This window comes from Delphinus delphis, chromosome 13, assembly GCF_949987515.2.
Source record: "Delphinus delphis chromosome 13, mDelDel1.2, whole genome shotgun sequence".
In the NCBI taxonomy this organism is placed as follows: domain Eukaryota; kingdom Metazoa; phylum Chordata; class Mammalia; order Artiodactyla; family Delphinidae; genus Delphinus; species Delphinus delphis.
The window spans coordinates 66,035,319-66,053,280 of NC_082695.1; the positions used below are offsets into that span (position 1 = coordinate 66,035,319).

Genomic DNA, 17,962 nt, shown 5'->3' on the forward strand with positions numbered 1-17,962 from the left:
GCTGGTACGGCAGTGACACGACCTGGCTGGGCACAATAAAAACTAGGGCCAGGGGTAGGATGTGGATTAGAATTGCAGGTGATCGGGCTCTGAGATTCCGGATCCCAGGCAGGAAAACAACACAGGTCAGGAAACCTAGAAGGGGCCCTCAGCACAGGTGGAGACCACAGCTGTACTTCTGGTCAAGAGCAAGGTGGTAGTTAATACCTAAAAGCCAAATAACACTTTGGTACTCTTTCTATAGTGGGGGTGAACATAGAACCATCACTACAACACAAAAAAAAATCAGCACCTAGTCGGTCACTGACGTGTAATAACCAAAGTACAAATAGTACTGTGCATCCCATCTTAAGACCGCAATTTACGGTAAATTAGCATTGCTTAATCATTTGTAATGCGCCCACTTCGGATTTTGTAGGCAGTAATGTTTCTAGGTTTGGACTCCATTTCCTGAATTGCTGGTTCAGGCTTTCAGCCACAAAACAGTGTCTCTCTTCTCTTTCAAACTTTCTTTTAATAATTCTCTCATTTTGTCTTTTATGTCCTATAAAGCTTCTTCCTTCAACTGCAGTTCGGAAAAATACTCATTTTCATTTACTGCTAAGAGTTTACGTAGCCTGAAACAAACAAAAAAGAAAGAAATTAGATGGTTGTCTCCGTTCCCTGGACACGGTCCTGAGGGCCAGTTCCTTGATCTTCGATTCCCACTGGTGCCTGGCCCGCCGGCTGGTCTGGGTGGAAGCACCCTGACACCACACCCTTGGGCAAGAGAAGCGACGAAAACGCCCTCGGCCTAGGAGCGGGTTTTGGTAAAAGCCACTGAGATCCTTGGGCGCCCGTCGGTAAGTAACCTCCGAGGTCTACAGCCTGGAGTTTTCAGCGAGACAGGGGAAATGGACCCTTTGCAATACCCGGCTGCCCTGCACATCCCAGCGTTGGTCCTGAGCTCGTCTTGCCGCGCCCTCACCCTGGGCGTGTCCCGTAATTTAATTCCGCTTCGGTTTTACCTGTTGAGCCACTTTGTGAAGAGGGGATTCGGCTTCCCAGCGGAGGCCACGCCCACGCCCCAGGGCCGCCCAGGCAGGCGGGTGAGGGGCAGCGTCTCCCGAGCCCCGGTGGGAGGACCGCGGTCCGGGCGCCGGAGCCCCCTGGCGGGCCTATTCAGTGGGTGGAGGGGCTGGGCCAGGAGCCAAGCCCGGTGAGACGAGGCTTTCAACCAAGTCTCAACCTCCTGGGAGGCCTAAGAGAAGTGATTCACCCAAGGTCCACGGACACAACCTGACCTTGCTCTTGCCACCCACTATACCACTTTCTCAGAGGCAGTCAATCAACACTTAAGCACCATCAAGAGTCTCCAAAAGAAACACTAAGTGTATAAATCAGTAAACGGGACAATAAAAATCATTTAAAAATAATTTTAAAATAGAACAGCATAGAGATAGAAACTATTTATATTATTTCCAATGCCTATTGTGCCCCAACAAGGTTCACGCAAGGGCTGTCCTCCCAACAGTTTCCTGAATTCTGTGTTTTCACCATTAAATTCCACGATAAAGTTGGAAATCCATTCACCATTTGTAAATACATATTGATGTATTTAATAAAACTGCATGGACTATATCTTTTTCATTCCTGAATCCCAGTATTAAGTACAGTGCCTACCATGGGCCAGGTTCTCAATACTCGAATGACACAAAAATAGCCGAGACCAGCAAGTTTTTTCTGGGTGGGCTTGACAGAATTTCTGTACTTGCTGGGGTCACCATGAAATCCATGGTCTTCAGCTTTGCATTTTCAGCAACGCAGCTTTATCACGTTATCCTTTATCCTCAGGTGAGTAGTGAGACCCTTGGGAGCTGATTCATGGCAGGGTGGCTTTGTAACGTGTCACCTTGACTAGGCTACGTTTCCCAGTACTCCCTTCCCCGTACGCTTCCGGTTAGGATGGGCCACAAGAGACATTTTGCGTGATATCTGGAGGGCAGAAGTGAAGCAGCAGCACACTCGGAAGGTTGGTGCAGGGGCACCAGGCACTGTTGCAGTTCACACATGTCATTTATCTGCTGGCTCACCTCGTTGGTATGGGGCAGCAGTCAGGCCTGCAGCCAGGCCTGCAGCTGCTCCACCTTCCCCAGGATCTTCCTTCAGCTTCTCTAATTCCTGGCCCAGATGCATATTTAACTCTGTGATGAAGGGCACCAGCTTCTTCTGCAGGAAACCCACATCATCGAAGTTGGAGGTGGTGAGAGGCTGACATGGGTTCCGGGCCATCCGCGTGGTTTGCAGCTCGTGCTCGTGGGCGCCAGTGTCTCCTCGGTCTCCCACTCTTTACATCCATCTTCCCTTCCCGATTGCCTGCCCTGCAGACTTCAAGCTCCAGCATTAGATGTAAAAACAACAGCCTTACAGAGACTGTTCAACCAGCTCCCACAACTGCATAAGGTCAAATCCCTACAATAAATCTTTTAATATACATATTTATATGTACATATACACATAAAATCTTTATATTAGTGGTGCTGCTTTTCTGACTGTATCCTCATACACACAATAACCAAACTCTTATCTCATGAACCAGAATGCTATTCAAATAAATTTCACTTAGGACATCACTGTCAAAATACCACTAGAATACTAGGGTTGAGTGGTTGGATCCTTGTGGGGGGGGGGAGCAAAACAGTATCAATAAAATTATCCAGTCTTGCCTCTGGCTGAAGTAGGCAGGGTGAGGCAACGGAAGGAGAAGAGGAGGGTGGCAGAGGGCTATATAATGAGTTAAACTAGAGAAAAGTTTAATCTACATCTGAATTATCTAAAGCTGCAGAGCTGGGACTTGAGTAAGGCAAGCAAAGCACATAGGCTACAAAATTTAAGGAGGGAGGCATGCACTCAGTCCTGCCACTGTAAAGCTAACTAAGTGATGAATCACAGGTCTAATTTTCTTGGCACTTTATGCAGAATTGGAAAGTGAGGCAGGGCTGAGCCAAGACTGGCCCTTAGGCAGGACGTGAAGCAGGAACTCGGACTCCTAGTAGATAGGGGCTGAGAGCAGAAACCAAGCACAAAGGTCACCAAGGGACAGGGGATTCGAGTTGTGAGGAATGATGAGCCAGGCCAGGAGCTTTACTTCTGAAGGCTGCTTTGGCTGAGGACGGGGAGTGACGGTAACAAGCAGCGCCAATGGGGAAAGATGCCCTTTGGGTTTGAGGGATCCTATGCAGCACCCAAGGCCTGGGAAGAACCCAGTCTCAGGAGTTGCGGGTGCTCTGATAAGGTGGCACCATCCACAATGGCTTGGTGCTCCCTAAACCACCCTAAGGGCAGCAGTGTTAAGGGATTTGTTATAAAGCTTAGAGTAATCCACCTTGTTTTCAAGGTCACTGGAAACTTGCGTTAATATAACATTATTACACACTATTAGATATAGGTTATAGTTAACAGTTTAGTGGCTTAACTTAGGACAAGGCTTTTACAACCTGGGTCTGATTCTAGGCTCTATCAATATTAGCTGTTCGACACTGGACAAGTTATGTAGTTTCTCTGCATCTCAGTTTTCCTGTCTGCAAAAATGGGCAAAACCAATGCCTTTCTAGAAAGATGTTTCTGAGGACTAAACTAGGTCCATGGGAGGAACTCACCAAATAGCAGTTCCTTTCCTCATTTATTCACATTACATTCCCAACTGCTGTCTCCCTGAGGAAATGTTTAGAGTCACGGCCAGGTCTCATCCAAATGTATTTAAAATTATTTATGATGATGGCTTGTTTAGGCTGAAGGTGGCTTTAATTACATCCCATCCCAACTCCCCCCATCCTTAATATCCACACTTCTCAGGCTCTTGGGATTTGCACCGGTTGGAGCAGGTGCACCAACTTTCTACTCTTTTCCTTCCTTTTCTGCTTACTTCCTCTATAAGCTCAAAGTACTGAACAGGCCTGCTCCTCTGGTTTGGTGGTAGGTTTTCCCAGTTCCTACTGACTCCCACACAAGCCCTGGCAATCCATCTATGGTCCAGCCTCTGAGCAGATCAGTGTTGTCTCTCATAAAGTCGGTCTGTAAATATCACCTTGAGTCCTACAGTCTGCAGAAGCCTCCAGTCTACTGCTTTCTAGCTCCAGGTTTTTTAAGGTCCTTGGACCTAGAGAAGAGGGAGCAGGTCTGTATGTTGAATGAGGTTCCCTATGTGCAAAATGGAGCATCACAAACCATTCCCTACTCTTCCATTTCCCCTTAATTTTCCCTTCTCTCTTCTAAAATCTTCCATTACAGACAATGTAGCACATCAAGCACATCATTACCTTCTCCGGTAATATGTAATGACTTCATGCATAGGGGAAATAAGTCTCCCCGGTTGGATTATAAGCTCCCTGACGGCAGAAATCCTGTATCTTCTGAAGGATAAGCCTTCCAGGGTCATTGATTCACCACTGTATGCCACACTGCAGTGTACCCAGAAGGGCCGCAATCAGTACCTCAGTACTTGCCCAGGTGCAGGTGGAGAAGTCTCTGGCCTGCAGACACTAGTTTGCAGGAACAAAGGAATCCAGGAGTTTAGGCCAACAGGTTTATGTTGCCTGTGTCTGGGGCTCTGTTCAGGGCTGTCAGCAGTTCTGCAGGAGGCAGCATCCCCCTGTCCTCCTCCCACCGTCCCAGTCCTTACAGGCACCTATCCTGCCTTCTACTGCCACGCCTGCGGGGACAGTCCTGTGCAGCAGCTAAAACAGTAAATGACCTCAACGGGCTCTGGAAAGGCTGAAGAAACACAGCCTAATCCCTTCCACAGAGGATACTCCAGTTGTATGTGGATCCAGATCACAAAGCCATCTTAGGACCCAGGTCTCCTGCCCACCCACCACTGCCCAGCCCACCCATTCATCTTTTGGAGACTCCACAGGCCTTCAAGACCCCGAATGATAATTCTCTGAATAAGAATTTATATATTAAGCCTGACCTCTGTGGATTTTCTTAGGGATATGGGGACAAGGCTTTCCTTTTCTTTTTCTTTCAAATCTCATCACAGGTCACCAAATCCTCTCCCCCCATCACCTCCCGTAACCCTCCTGAAGAACAGCCCTGACCTGGACCTCAGGAGAAATCTCTAAGGTCCTGTACGAACCCCGTCACTGACTGTGACAAGAGCAGTGGTGTGGGGCCTTTACCTCCCACAACACCATGCCAAAACGCTGAGTGTACTTTTAAGACTCAGGGCCCACATCTGACAGGCACCCCACCCAATCCCATCCCCACCCCTCCCTGTGGAGGGCACACCTTGGCAACCAGACTGCTGTGTCCCGGAGGCGGGTTCCACCCAGGCTGAAAATCTCCGTGATCTGGGGAAGAATTAACACCAGGGTCAACATGGCTGGTGGGGCTAAAGCAGGGTCAGGAGAGTGAGGTGTCCCCCAGCACTGACCACGGGCGTGCCAGCCCCTCCTGCCTCCTCCTCTGGGGCCAAGTCAGCGGTGGGGTCATCCTTGTTCTCCTCCTCCTTGTCCTCCTCAGGGTCAGGTGGCTCTTGCTTCACAGGTGGCAGGCCTGGGTCTACTGCCTGGGGGAGGTGGAAAACGGGCAGTTGTCAGAAGGGTAGGGCTGGCCTGAGGAAAGTGTCTCTATCAGCCAACATGTCACTGTGCTGACAATCCCACTTCTGTCACACTTGAGCACAGAAAAACCATCTCTCTGCCTACAAACCTTTCCCATTCCTCACAGATTTCCATTCTTCTGTTAGCTGGGCAGCAAAGCAGGCAAAACTAGTTGCCTGGGGAGGGTGGGGCATCTGTCAGACAGGCGAGATGATTCTGTGAGAGGCTGTCATCAGCACACTATTACTTTGCTCAAAGAACCACCATCATGGCTCACCATCACTCTGCTCACAGACCACCCATCACTGACCCCCACCTTGCTGGGGCAGCCAGGCAGCAATACAGGAGAAGTCAGGATGGCTGTGCCCGGTGTCCAGTCTTCCTGGGCATCCGCCTTCTCTTGCTTCACCTGGGGTAAGGCCACGACCCAACTCAGGCCAGGGCACTGGGCCTCCTGCGTGAAGGAGGATGGCAGCAGACTTGGTCCCAGCTTCCCCACACGAGGCTGGGTGGGGTCGGGAAGGGCAGGATAAGGTGGGACCCTCACCTGTAACAGAGCCGCTGTGGAGGCTGGAGCTGGGCCAGGCACCTGCACGGGACTGCTTGCACCCTCCCGTAAGAACACGAGGTCGGTGCCAGGCGGGGGCAGCACAAAGCCACTGCCTGCTTCCTGCTTCACTGGAGTCTGGGCACGGTCTGGCTGGGCCATGGGCGTGGCCAAGGGAGGCTTCGGGGTCTGACCCAGACGGGGCCTTCGAGCAGAGCCAGGCCTCTTTCGACGCGGGTAAGGTGCGGGTGGCCCGGCGCCATCCTCGGAACCTGCCCAGACACTTGGCAGCAGCCGCTTCTGTGAGGAGAGATGGGGTGTTATGGCCGCTGGGTACGATGGCCAACCACACTACCCTGCCCCGATCAATGTGCCTGTGACTCCGCTTCCCCCGCCCCCGTTAATCCCAGCACAGAGTCTCCTCAGGTATGAGCCCCTCGTCACCGAGCCTGCTAGTCTCCTGTTGGCAATGCCAGTGCCACCCAGATTCTTCATTTATCTCAGCACAACGTCAGCTAATTGCTGGCGGAACCCCTTGCCCCACCCACCGCTCCGAAGCTGCAGGACCCATCTGGCCGGTCCCCACCCACCTACCAGGCCGGCCCATCCCTCTCAGGCACCGGGGGGCCTGGCACTGATCGCCCCACCCACCTGACCCATCCTACTGCACCCACCATAGCAAACTGCAGGCACTGGCGCCAACGACACTTCTGGCGCTTCTGGTTGCTGCCCCCGAATTTGGGCTTATCACAGCAGAAGTCGCAGTGGCCACAGTCCATCCGCCGCAGGCAGGCCGCACAGGCCCCACACTTGCGGTTCTGCCGACGGTTCGTGTAAGGCTGCTGGGGAGCAGAGGGACGGGGGACGCTGTCACTAGGACAGTTACAATGCTGCTCCTGTTACTCCTCCACTAGCCCCACTGGAGGGAACTGGCTGGACACTGGTCTTAGCCTGACTCCCCACTAGTCACACCTCAGTGTCTGCTAGTCGAGCACCAGGCAGTATCACTGTACCGGATGGCCCTTGATACCACGAGGACTGTGGCTGCTCCAGCACGGTATCATCGTTCTGTCTGCTAGTCCCCCACTAGCTACCAAGACAATGTCTTTGACCCCCATCTCCAGCAGGATTTTGCTGACACTCTTTTAGCTCCCATCACTGCACCTGCAACATCTGCTCAACCTGCGTGAACTTCAGTCACCATGTTCCTCTATTAGTCCCACTAGAGTGCTGGTTCATCCGACATTAGGTACTGTCAATTCACCTGTTGATCCCATATTAGTGCCTACCCCACTGTCTGCTCATCCCACACTAGCACCCATCACTGTGCCTTACTATTCCCTTATTAGGCCCATGGCAGCATCTGCTTCTTTGGGGTTAACCAAGTGCCCTGGGAGAGTCTAGGCTTGTCCAGGTAGGGTGAGGCCACTCACTAGCTCGTCCTCGTCTACACAGTAATAGATGAATTCAGCAGGTGGCGAGGGGGCCAGGGCTCTGGGGTGCTGCAGAGGCAAATGGGGTGGGGTCAGGGCAGGTAGTGGGTGAGGTTACGGTTGTGCCTTCCCCCTGCCCACCAGGGCCTCACCAGCTCTGGAGACTCTGGAGGCTGCGAGGGCGGAAGTGCAGGCAGTGGCTGGGTTCGGGGAGGGCGCCGCCGGGGAGCCACCTTGGAGTCGCAGCCTCCCCTGCGGCGGCCGTGTTTACCCTGAGAGAAAGCCAGAAGGACAGTTTAGGCTTGGTGGTACCAGGTAGACACAGGACCACCTGCTTCCCCCGAGGTGTGCAGAAAGCATGCATGTGGGACAGGCAGGCAGAGGGTGGGCCGGGGCACTCACAGCAGGGGGAGCCACAGCTAGGGGAGGGCGTCGTTGACATCGCTGATGGTGGCGGCGGAGGCGGTGTGCAAGGTGCTGGCAGACAGGGGCAGGCGGGGCCGAGGAGGTGAGCACGGGACGGAGGAGAAAAGAAGACATGAGGTGGGCAAGGCCAGGTTGGGAGGAAGCAGCGGCAGCTGTAACAGTACAGTGAGCTCTGCCGCGGCCCACCAGCACCAGCCCCTCCAGCCTGACTCACCCGCAGGCAACGCCGCTGGACGCACCTCCACTGGCGCCTGAGACCAGGGCGGGGAGGGCGAAGGCAGACTCGACAACGGCCACAGTCCTCTCGGGTCTGACAGCCCCGGCACACTCCACACCCTCGGCTCTGTGGGGGGCCGGAGGTGTGACGCATGGGGCCAGGGCTATGAGGGTCAGGAGTGCAGGTGAGCCTCGGGCCCACCCCACCTGCCCGACTCACCCTTTCCACAATCCGGAGGCACCGTCTTCGCTCACACTTGCAGAACAGCCCCGAGGCCACATCATGGGGCAACTGCAGAAGGCAGGTGGAGCAGGCCCCACAGTCTTCTGTTACCTGGCAGGCCGCACACTCCCCGCAGCCCACACGCTGCCAGGAATGGGCGGGGCAAGGTCACAGGTCCAGGCAAAGTGGCTCCAGGAGCACTGCCCCTCGTGTGTCTACTGACCCCACACTGGCCCCCATCATCATGTCTGCTCGTCCCCCATTTGTCTCATCACTCACTGTCTGATGACTACTGATTAGCCACCATCATTGAGGCCATAACGATGTCTACTGTTCCCCTGTGAACCTCGTCACTGTGTCTACTGATTAACTCCCATTACTGTCAGCTGACTGTAGCTAGCTCCCTACAAAATGACTCTGACACCCTATGGATCCATCACTGTTCCTTCGAACTCTCACCAGCCCCTATCACATCCTGCTCCCACCGCACACTTGTGAGGAGGAAGCAGGTCGTGCTTACCTTAAACATCCTCTGCTCCCGGTTGAAAGCAATTCTCTGTGCTGCAGGGAGGAAGAGAGTAGAAGAGAAATGTAAAGGGAGCATCAGATACCTGACCTCATGACTGTCTCCATCCTGACATCTACCATTCAATCTCCAGCCAGACACCTGTGTCCTAGCCTGACGCCAAGCCTGCTCCGGCTCTACCTCCCAGTGCCCCAGGGGCCACTCACCTCGGCAGTCCTTGCACAGAGTCTTGAGCCGCTGCCGTCGGGTTCCATCCCCTGAAAAGCTGATTCCACAGTTCTCACAGCACCTGGGACGGGAAACATGGGCGTGGGGCCGAGTGCACCCCCAACCACAGCCCTCGTGGACCTGGCTCACTTGAGGCTGACACTCACCCAGGCGCAGGAAGTGAGGCTGGGACTGTGCCAGCATCAGCCTTGGTCTCATCCCTTGGGGCCTCCTTCCTGACTTCGCTCTTCGAAGGTCCAACCTGACGTTTCTGAGCCTTGGCTGGCTTCGAAGGCTTCTTCCGCTTCCTGCTGGGGACGGCCAAGGAATGGGCCTGGAGATAAGAGCAAGGGCAGGAAGATGTAAGTCAGCGGGTGGGTGTTAGGTGGCTCAGCCACTCCTGCCTGGGTATCCCACACTGTACAGTACCTTAGGGGCTGGATAGCACAGGATGCCTTGTTTGAAGTCAAAGAGGGTGAGATCGCACGCAGGGCCCAGGTATCGGGTCAGCTCAACTTTGCTTCGGATCCTGTCTCCTGTGGGGCTGGGGGTGGGCCAGGACGGGTTGGTACCTAGGTGGAACCACTGCCACTCCACCCCCACAACCCTCCCACTGGGCTGGTGAATAGGCCTGCAGAGCTGGTGGGAAACAGGAGGCAGCCTGGGATCAGCCTACGAGCCCCGACCAAGTAACTACCCCAAATAATCCTGAACAGCAGGAAGATAAAAGGTGTATAAATACCAGCAAGTATACAAACAGTAATAAGTAATATAAATGTAAACAGATGTGCATGTATTTATAATGTGTACTACTAGTGGTATTCTATGTAAGTGAAAATAAACACAAATAGGAGCACAAATACATTGAATAATGTAACTATGTTAGCATTACATACTAAATACATAGACAAAGAAAACTTATATAAGACACAAACAAATGTTTTAAATATAGCTGGCCCTTGAACAACACAGGTTTAAACTGTGCAGGTCCACTTATACATAGATTTTTTTCAAGAAATATACTGGAAAATTTTTTGGAGATTTGTGACTATTTAAAAAAACTCAATGAACCACGTAGCCTAGAAATATTGAAAAAATTAAGAAAAAGTTAGGTGTGTCATGAATGCATAAAATATATGTAGTACTAGTCTATTTCATCTTTTACCACCGTAAAATATACATAAATCTATTATAAAAGTTTAAACATCAAAACTTATTTATCACACACTTAAAGACTGTATGTGGTACCATTCGCAGTCAAGAGAAATGTAAACAAACATAAAGATGCAGTATTATACCATAACTGCATAAAATCAACTATAGTACATATTGTACTACTATAATCATCTAACAGCCACCTCCTGTTGCTACCGCAGTGAGCTCAAGTGTTGTGAGTATCTGCTTAAAATGCCATGGAAGGCTAATCATCTCCGAGTGAGCAGACTGTTTCTCCAGTAAACTGCACATCACAGTAGAAAGTGACCCCTTGCAGTGGTTCTCATGTCATTTTCATCGCGTTTAGCGCAATACCGTAAACCCTGAATAACATCATGGGACCCATAACAAAGTGTAACTAGTGATGCTGGAAGTGCTCCCAAGAAGCAGAAAAAAGTCATGACATTACAAGAAAAAGCAGAATTGCTTGACATGTACCATAGACTGAGATCTGCAGGTGGTTGCCCTCCAATTCAAGATTAATGAATCCAGTTGTAAGGACTATTGTAAAAAAAAAAAAAAAAAAAAAAAGGAAATTCATGAATCTATCGCTGCAGCTACACCAGCAGCTCGAAAACCTTGTATTTTTTGCAAAACACCTTTTTATCTCGCACTGAAAATGCAGCTCTTATGTGGATGCAGGATTGCTATAAGAAAGGCATACCTATAAATTCCAATATAATTCAAGAAAAAATGAAGTCACTGTAATGACAGCTTAAAGCAAAAGGAAGGTGAAGTCTCTAAAGCCAGAGAATCTAATGCCAGCAAAGGATGGTCTGATAATTGTAGAAAGAGGTTTGGCTTTGAACGTGTCAAGATAACAGGAGAAGCAGGTTCTGCCAACCAAGGGGCAGCAGACAAGTTCCCAGACGCCATTAAGAAAATCATTGAGGAGAAAGGATACCTGCCTGAACAAGTTTTTAATGCAGATCAAAGTGCCCTATTCTGCAAAAAAAATGCCAGAAACGACATATATTAGTAAGAAAGAGAAGTGAGCAACACGATTTAAAGCTGGAAGGGACAGGCTAACCCTACTGCTTTGTGCAAATGCAGTCAGGTTTATGATCAGTACTGCCCTTATCTATAAAGTTGCTAACCCTAGAGCCCTGAAGGGAAAAGACAGACCCCAGCTGCCAGTCTTTTGGTTGTACAAGAAGACCTGGACAGCGAGAACCCTTTTTTTTATCGGTTCCATTGATGCTCTGTCCCTGAAGTCAGGAAGTACCCTGCCAGTAAGGGACAGCCTTTAAAGTTCTTTTGATATTGGACCACACCCCTGCCCACCCAGAACCCCATGAATTCAACACCAAAGGTGTCGAAGTGGTCCACCTGCCCCCAAACACAATGTCTCTAATTCAGCCTCTAGATCAGGGGGTCATAAGGACCTTTAAGGCTCATTACACACAGTACTCTACAGAAAAGACTGTCAACACTATGGAAGAGAGCCTTCATAGACAGAACATCATGAAAGTCTGGAAAAATTACACCACTGAAGACGCCATCGTTATAGAAAAGGCTGTGAAAGTCACCAAGCCCAAAACAATAACTGCTGCTGGAGAAAACTGTGTCCAGATGTTGTGCATGAATTCCCAGAATTTACGACCAAGTCAATCAAGGATATCATGAAAGAGATTGTGGATACGGCAAAAAGGGGGGAGGGGATGAAGGGTTTCAAGACATGGATCTTGGATTCAAGAGCTATCAGACACCACACCAGAGGAATTAACACAAGACAACTTGATGGAGATGAACGCTGCCGAACCAGTGCCAGATGATGAGGAAGAAGACGAAGAAAAAGGAGTGCCAGAAAAAAACTGACATTAGACAATCTAGCAGAAGGGTTCCGATATTCAAGAATACTTTGACTTATTTTACAACACGGACCATTCTATGATATGGACACAAACTAAAGCAAACAGTGGAAGAAAGATTGGTACTGTGTAGAAACATTTTTGGAAAAGTGAAAAAGCAAAAAGGTCAAACAGAAATTACCATGTACTTCTGTAAAGTTACACCGAGTGTTCTGGCCCTCCTGCCTTCCCTTCCACCTCCTCTCCTTCTGCCTCTGCCGCCCTCCTCAGCAAGACCAAACCCCTCCTCTTTCTCTTCCTCCTCAGCCTAATCAACGTGAAGACAACAAAGATGAAGACCTTTATGATGATCCAATTCCACTTAACGAACAGTAAATAATCATCAGGCTGTACAGTTAATACTTACCTATCATGTTTGTGTGTGGGTATCTTTGTGTGAAAACCTAACAACTGTACGGCAAGAACTGTATGAGACGTTTCATCACCCAAGTATTCATCTGTGCGAGACTTGAAGTGGATTGCCTATACTTACACAGGCATAAGGTGAGAGATATTTAATATAAACTTAACATGTTAGTTTTCTTACTGTTTTATAACTTTGCTTTCAAAGAATTACATTACCATATGGTATGCCTCTCTCTCTGGCAATCAGGGAAACTGCCTATCGTCACAGGTAAGTCGTTTTTAAAAATGTAACAATGTTCCCAATACTGTATTATGAATATGATTATAATACTGTATGCCATAAAAATTTTACAATTCATTCATTAGTGTACAGGTGAGGCTACCATGAAGCAATCCATGAAGCAATCGTATCAATTATAGTACCCTATCATAAAGCTATCATATTGCTCCTTCTTAGTTATCAATGCATGAATTGTTATACCTGTAAATAAACATAAATTTTTCAATTATCTTTTCATTTTTGATGTCTGGTATTAGTAATATGTATAATATCTACAATGTTTTGTATCATATAAGACAATATTGATGTAGGTACTGACATACAAGCAATTCATCTTGTAAACAGATGATGTAAACTTATGGTTTTGATAAATACAGTACAGTACTGTAAATGAACTTTTTCTTCCTTATGATTTTCTTTTTTTTTGGCTGCACCACACGGCTTGCAGGATCTCAGTTCCCCGACCAGGGATTGAACCCGGGCCACAGCAGTGGAAGCCCAGAATCCTAACCACTAGGCCACCAGGGAACTCCCTTATGATTTTCTTAATCTCTTCTCTAGCTTATTTTACTGTAAGAATACAGTATATAATATATACAACATACAAAATACGTGTTAACTATTTATGTTATCGGTAAGGCTTCCAGTCAACAGTAGGCTATTAGTAGTTAATTTTTTTGTGTTTTTTTTTTTGCCGCGCCACATGGCACTCAGGATCTTAGTTCCCCCACCAGGGATTGAACCCATGCCCCTGCAGTGGAAGTGCACAGTCTTAACCACTGGACCACCAGGGAAGTCCCCAGTAGTTAACTTTTTAAGGAATCAAAAGTTATATGTGGATTTTCGACTGCACAGGGGATTGGCACCCCTAATCCCTACATTGTTCAAGGGTCAACTGTACACATATAAGTAAGTGTACATATAGATATACATACAAATACATATGTAAACAAATAAATGCAACTACATACAAAACAAAGTATAAGTAACTGATGTTGGGAGACAATATTCCACAGGTCTCTCACATTTCTACATGTCTTTCAAGAGCAGCATTGACTATCCTTTGTTATGAACTATCTTTTCAAGGATATGTGTACAGCATCAGCCTTGGAAGATAAGAGATAGGGTGTCCTTCCAGAGCAAAGGGAAGGCATCCTTACTGTCCTAACATTATAAAAGACTGGATTCCTTAAGCTCAAGGTTCCTCTCCTACAACACAACCCAGTGCGTGTGTAGGTGCTAATTAATTACTCTCTTCATGTCACCCTGTGGGAACTGGCATTTGGTGAACTGGCACAATAACGATGACATACTGGATACTGCTAATGCTGTGAGTAATAAACTGTCTTTCATCTCTGAACCAGAAGCCTCATATCTCCTACTAGCATCCACAGAACCACGACACATTCACTTGCTATCTTGCCTTAATTAGGGTAAAATCTCTGGCCTTTTCAGTTCTTGATCATTGCACTTATATTTATAAATTTTGAAAGTTTTATAAAAATTGTAAATATGTGGATAAACGTACAACTAATATAAATAAACATATGAACATTTAAAAAACACCATATGTTTATTTATAAACATATAAATAAGTGTAATTGTAGGTACAATTTTACTATATTCCTCCAAGGAAACAACAACTTACATACAAAAAAAGTTTAAGAAATTTAATAACCGTATCACTAACATATTCTAAAAGACCTTAAATCCTTAAATGTAACTGGTTTATAAAAATGTATTTTCATGTATTTACAGTCAATTCTCATTATTCACAGTAATCTGTTCTATAAAGTCACCTTGAACACTGAATTAGTGAGTACAGAACCACTGCTCCTAATGGAACTACAGGTTAGGTTCCTGTAAGCCTCTGGTCACATTTTGTCAGCTGATCAGTATGTAACCTTGTTTTACGTGTGTTTCTGTTTAAAGACACCCTGCTTAATACAGTCCTCTTACAAATAATTAACTGCATGGTCTTTGAATGATTTAAAGCCAGGAGCTTTGGAAGCCATCTGTGTTATATAGGTTCCTTTGTCGATGTAAAACAAGCCAGTCTCATCAGCACTGAAAACCTACTCTTCTACATAACCCTTTTCCTGTATAACACTTATCAGGTGTTTTTTAAATTCTTCCACAGTCTCTTATCTGCAGAACCTGCCTCACTTGCAAATTTAACACATTTCACGATGTATCACCTTCTGAAACGTGTGAGCCAGCCAGCACTAGTTGAGACAGGCTTAACATTTTCATAACCCTGGGTAACATGACTGTCAATGTCCTTTGCTTTCAGCCTCACAACGCTGTCCACTACACTTTAATCATCATCTCATGGTTCCGCGAATTCAGCCACTTTAACACCTTTTCCTTAGCTTCATCAGATACTATAGATGTTACTTTAGCACTTTCTGGAGCAGCCTCATGTACTAATTGGCAAATTTCCTCTTCTTTTTCTAGATATACTGCCTTTTTGATTTATTAACATTGAACTCACAGCCAACAGCACTGCAACTCATGCCTGAACAAAACTTATTTAATATGTATTTTCTGCATATTGCACATCCCCGACTTCTTGCACTTAGAACACTGGACAGCACTTCAACACTACATTTGGGGGCAACTACAAACAGCAAAATCACCATTAAAAAGTACAAAAATGCAAAAAACAGAACACTAAATAGACCTCAAAAAGGATACTTGTTTACAGTACAAGAGCTAAAATAAGAAAGCCTCGTGCAACCTCGGCTGGGAACACATGCATCAGGCGACTTATTTTTCACTGCTCTGTGCATATTCACAAATGACCATGAAAGCACAGTGAGTATGACTTCGGGGGTACAAACAAATTTTAGTAAGCAAATTTGCAAATATGGAATCTGCAAATAATAAGGACCAACTGTGTATGCATAATTTAACCCCATCCCCTGATTTCACCCTGCCTAACCAGGCTCAGCCCTAACCCCTGACTCTGTCCACAACCCACCCAGTACCTCTGGTAATAGGTGTCTGAGCGTCCACAGGTGGCACCTGACTTGCGAAAGACCTCACGGCGCTTCCAGCCAGGGCCCAGGGCCGGGCAGTCCAGCCAGTCCTCAGCCATGGGGCCACAAGAAGGAGCAGCGGCCTGCAACATGGAGGGGGCAGTGGGAGAAACTGAGGCTCTAGGGAGGAACATGTTGTGCCCCAGGCCGCACAAACCCACGGATCTATTAATGCTTGTTTAAGATCTAGGACCTGCCACAAGCAACTGGCCAATGTAAGGAAGAGAAAAACCCCCATCCCCACTCCATTCTTCCCTGTCCTGGGCCCAGGAGCTTGTCATTCCCCCCACTTCTTGACCGGGTAGCCCCATCCTCAACCTAAGGGTCTCCATCCTCAATGCATTCCTCACTCTCAGCGTCCTAATCCCCAATTCCCCCCCCAGTCTCAGCTTGAGAGACCTCAGTCCTCCCATCCTCAGCGCAAGAGGCCCCCATACGACTCGTCCCCAGACCCAGGTCCCAAACTCTCCCTCAGTATCCTAACCTCCCATTCATTCCCTTCCTTGACCCAGGAGTCACTAATCTCTCTCTTTCAGTCTTTTAACTCTTCCATTCCTTCCCTGTCTGATGTCCTCTTATCCTGCTACCTCAGTATTATTGCCTCGACTTCCTCTGTGTCCTCTGCCACAGAGCCCCCAGCTCCTCCATATCGTTGACAACCTCGCCCACCTTATTTTCCCTCTGTCGGTGCTCTAAGCCACAATTTCTTCCCAAGCCCCCAAACCTCCCTATTCCCCTCTTCTGCAGCTAAAAAGTTCCCTTCAGCGTCCTCATCCTCCCATCAGCTTTAGACATCCCTTCCGCGTTTGAACCCCCCCACCCCATTCCTCTCCTCTTGGGCCAGGATCATGCCATCCCTAACTGTCAGCGCTCTGACCCCCTATTTTTCATCGTCCTCCATATGAGACCCCCGTGCCTCCCTTTCAGCATTCCAGCGCATTTCTCCCCGTCATCAGCCTGAGAGCCCCTCATTTCTCCCCTTGAGCGTTCTGGACCCCCATTTCTCTCTCCTTAACCTGAGAGGCCCCGATATCTGCCCTCAGCGTTCGGATCCTCCCCTATTCCTCTCCGTCCTCGTCCAAGACCCCGACACTTCCACCTGTCAGTCTTCTGAGCCCATTCCTCCCCGTCCTTCCCCTAAATTCCCCCATTACTCCCCTTCAATATTCCGACGCCGCCATTCCTCCCACTCATCGGCCTGAGGGCCCTTCACTGCTCTCCGTCAGCGTTCTGAGCCTCAATTCTTCCCCATTCTCCGCCTGAGCGGTCTCCATTTCCACCCCCACGACTGTCTCACCAGCTCGGCTCCCGGCCGGTACCTTCCACCGCTCTAGGTCCGCTGACCCATGGCGAGGGTCCCGCCTGTGGCTCTCGCCTTGCCCAGCTCCTCTTCTTCCTCCTCCGCAACCGCTTCCTCAGAAGCTGTAGCTGTCGCCGTCGCCGTCGCCGTCGCCGTCGCCGTCGCCGCCGCCGTTCGTTGCTCCAGGAACCGGATATCCGCCGCCCAACTCTCGGGCTCCGCCCCCTGGCGGGACGCCTGCGCGCTAATACCCCGCCTGCGCGAACCCTTAGCAGGGAAGACTCCACGCCTGCGTGCTGAGTCCGGTGGAGGAGCGTGCCCCTTTTAAAGGGACCTGCTGCGCTTGCGCGCCGACGTCCCACTCAGGCCGGCGCCTCATCGGAGACTTGCAGCGCCTGCGCACCTCGCTTCGCGCCCCTCCGTCCATCTCGTTCTCGCCTGCGCTCTCCAGTCCCAACCTAAGGGGAGGAGGGGGATTGGGGTTCCTGGTCTCTGTTTGGTTGGCGATCTCCACAAGGAGTAACTGGGAGGGAGGAGCGGAGAAGGCTGGGGTCGTGCCAGAACACTCCTCTCGCGCCTGTTACCTTGGTCGCGCCCGTGCTCTACCGTTCCTCCTGTCAAGGAAAAATTAATCAATAGTCGATCTAAAGAAGAAATAGAAAATTTTATTTGAGCCAACTTGAGGATTATAATCTGAAAGACAGTGTTTTGGAAAACTCTGAGGACTGTTCCATCTGTTAGAAATGGAAG

General features: G+C 48.9%; 1 protein-coding gene across 33 annotated transcripts; it reads right to left on the bottom strand.

Moving 5' to 3' along the window:
* Window positions 1–479: 479 nt before the first annotated feature.
* On the bottom strand, window positions 480–17,397 carry LOC132436280 (methyl-CpG-binding domain protein 1). Of its 33 annotated transcripts, none has more exons than XM_060029055.1 (18): window positions 17,210–17,397; window positions 15,862–15,995; window positions 9,590–9,704; window positions 9,328–9,494; window positions 9,160–9,242; window positions 8,948–8,988; window positions 8,425–8,571; window positions 8,203–8,331; window positions 7,965–8,039; window positions 7,715–7,834; window positions 7,563–7,631; window positions 6,804–6,968; window positions 6,130–6,429; window positions 5,899–6,036; window positions 5,414–5,548; window positions 5,269–5,330; window positions 4,067–4,138; window positions 2,242–2,367 (listed from the first exon to the last, which is right to left on the bottom strand). In XM_060029055.1, exons 2-17 carry the CDS (start codon window positions 15,969–15,971, stop codon window positions 4,099–4,101), a joined length of 1,896 nt encoding a protein of 631 aa, XP_059885038.1. In that variant the 5' UTR covers window positions 15,972–15,995; window positions 17,210–17,397; the 3' UTR covers window positions 2,242–2,367; window positions 4,067–4,098. The 33 variants fall into 33 exon arrangements, with proteins under 33 accessions (XP_059885029.1, XP_059885027.1, XP_059885023.1 ...); XM_060029051.1 differs by having other exon boundaries at window positions 6,804–6,971; XM_060029053.1 differs by having other exon boundaries at window positions 2,255–2,360; window positions 6,804–6,971.
* Between the last annotated feature and the right edge of the window lie 565 nt (window positions 17,398–17,962).

Coding starts and splice junctions, on each gene's coding strand:
- LOC132436280 (XM_060029037.1), bottom strand. CDS start 15,971: ATGGCTGAGGACTGGCTGGACTGCCCGGCCCTGGGCCCTGGCTGGAAG. Junction 7,632..7,714: donor CTCCAGAGTCTCCAGAGCTG/GTGAGGCCCTGG, acceptor TTGCCTCTGCAG/CACCCCAGAGCCCTGGCCCC. Junction 2,368..5,268: donor ACAGCAGTCTGGTTGCCAAG/GTGTGCCCTCCA, acceptor TGGAGCTTGAAG/TCTGCAGGGCAGGCAATCGG.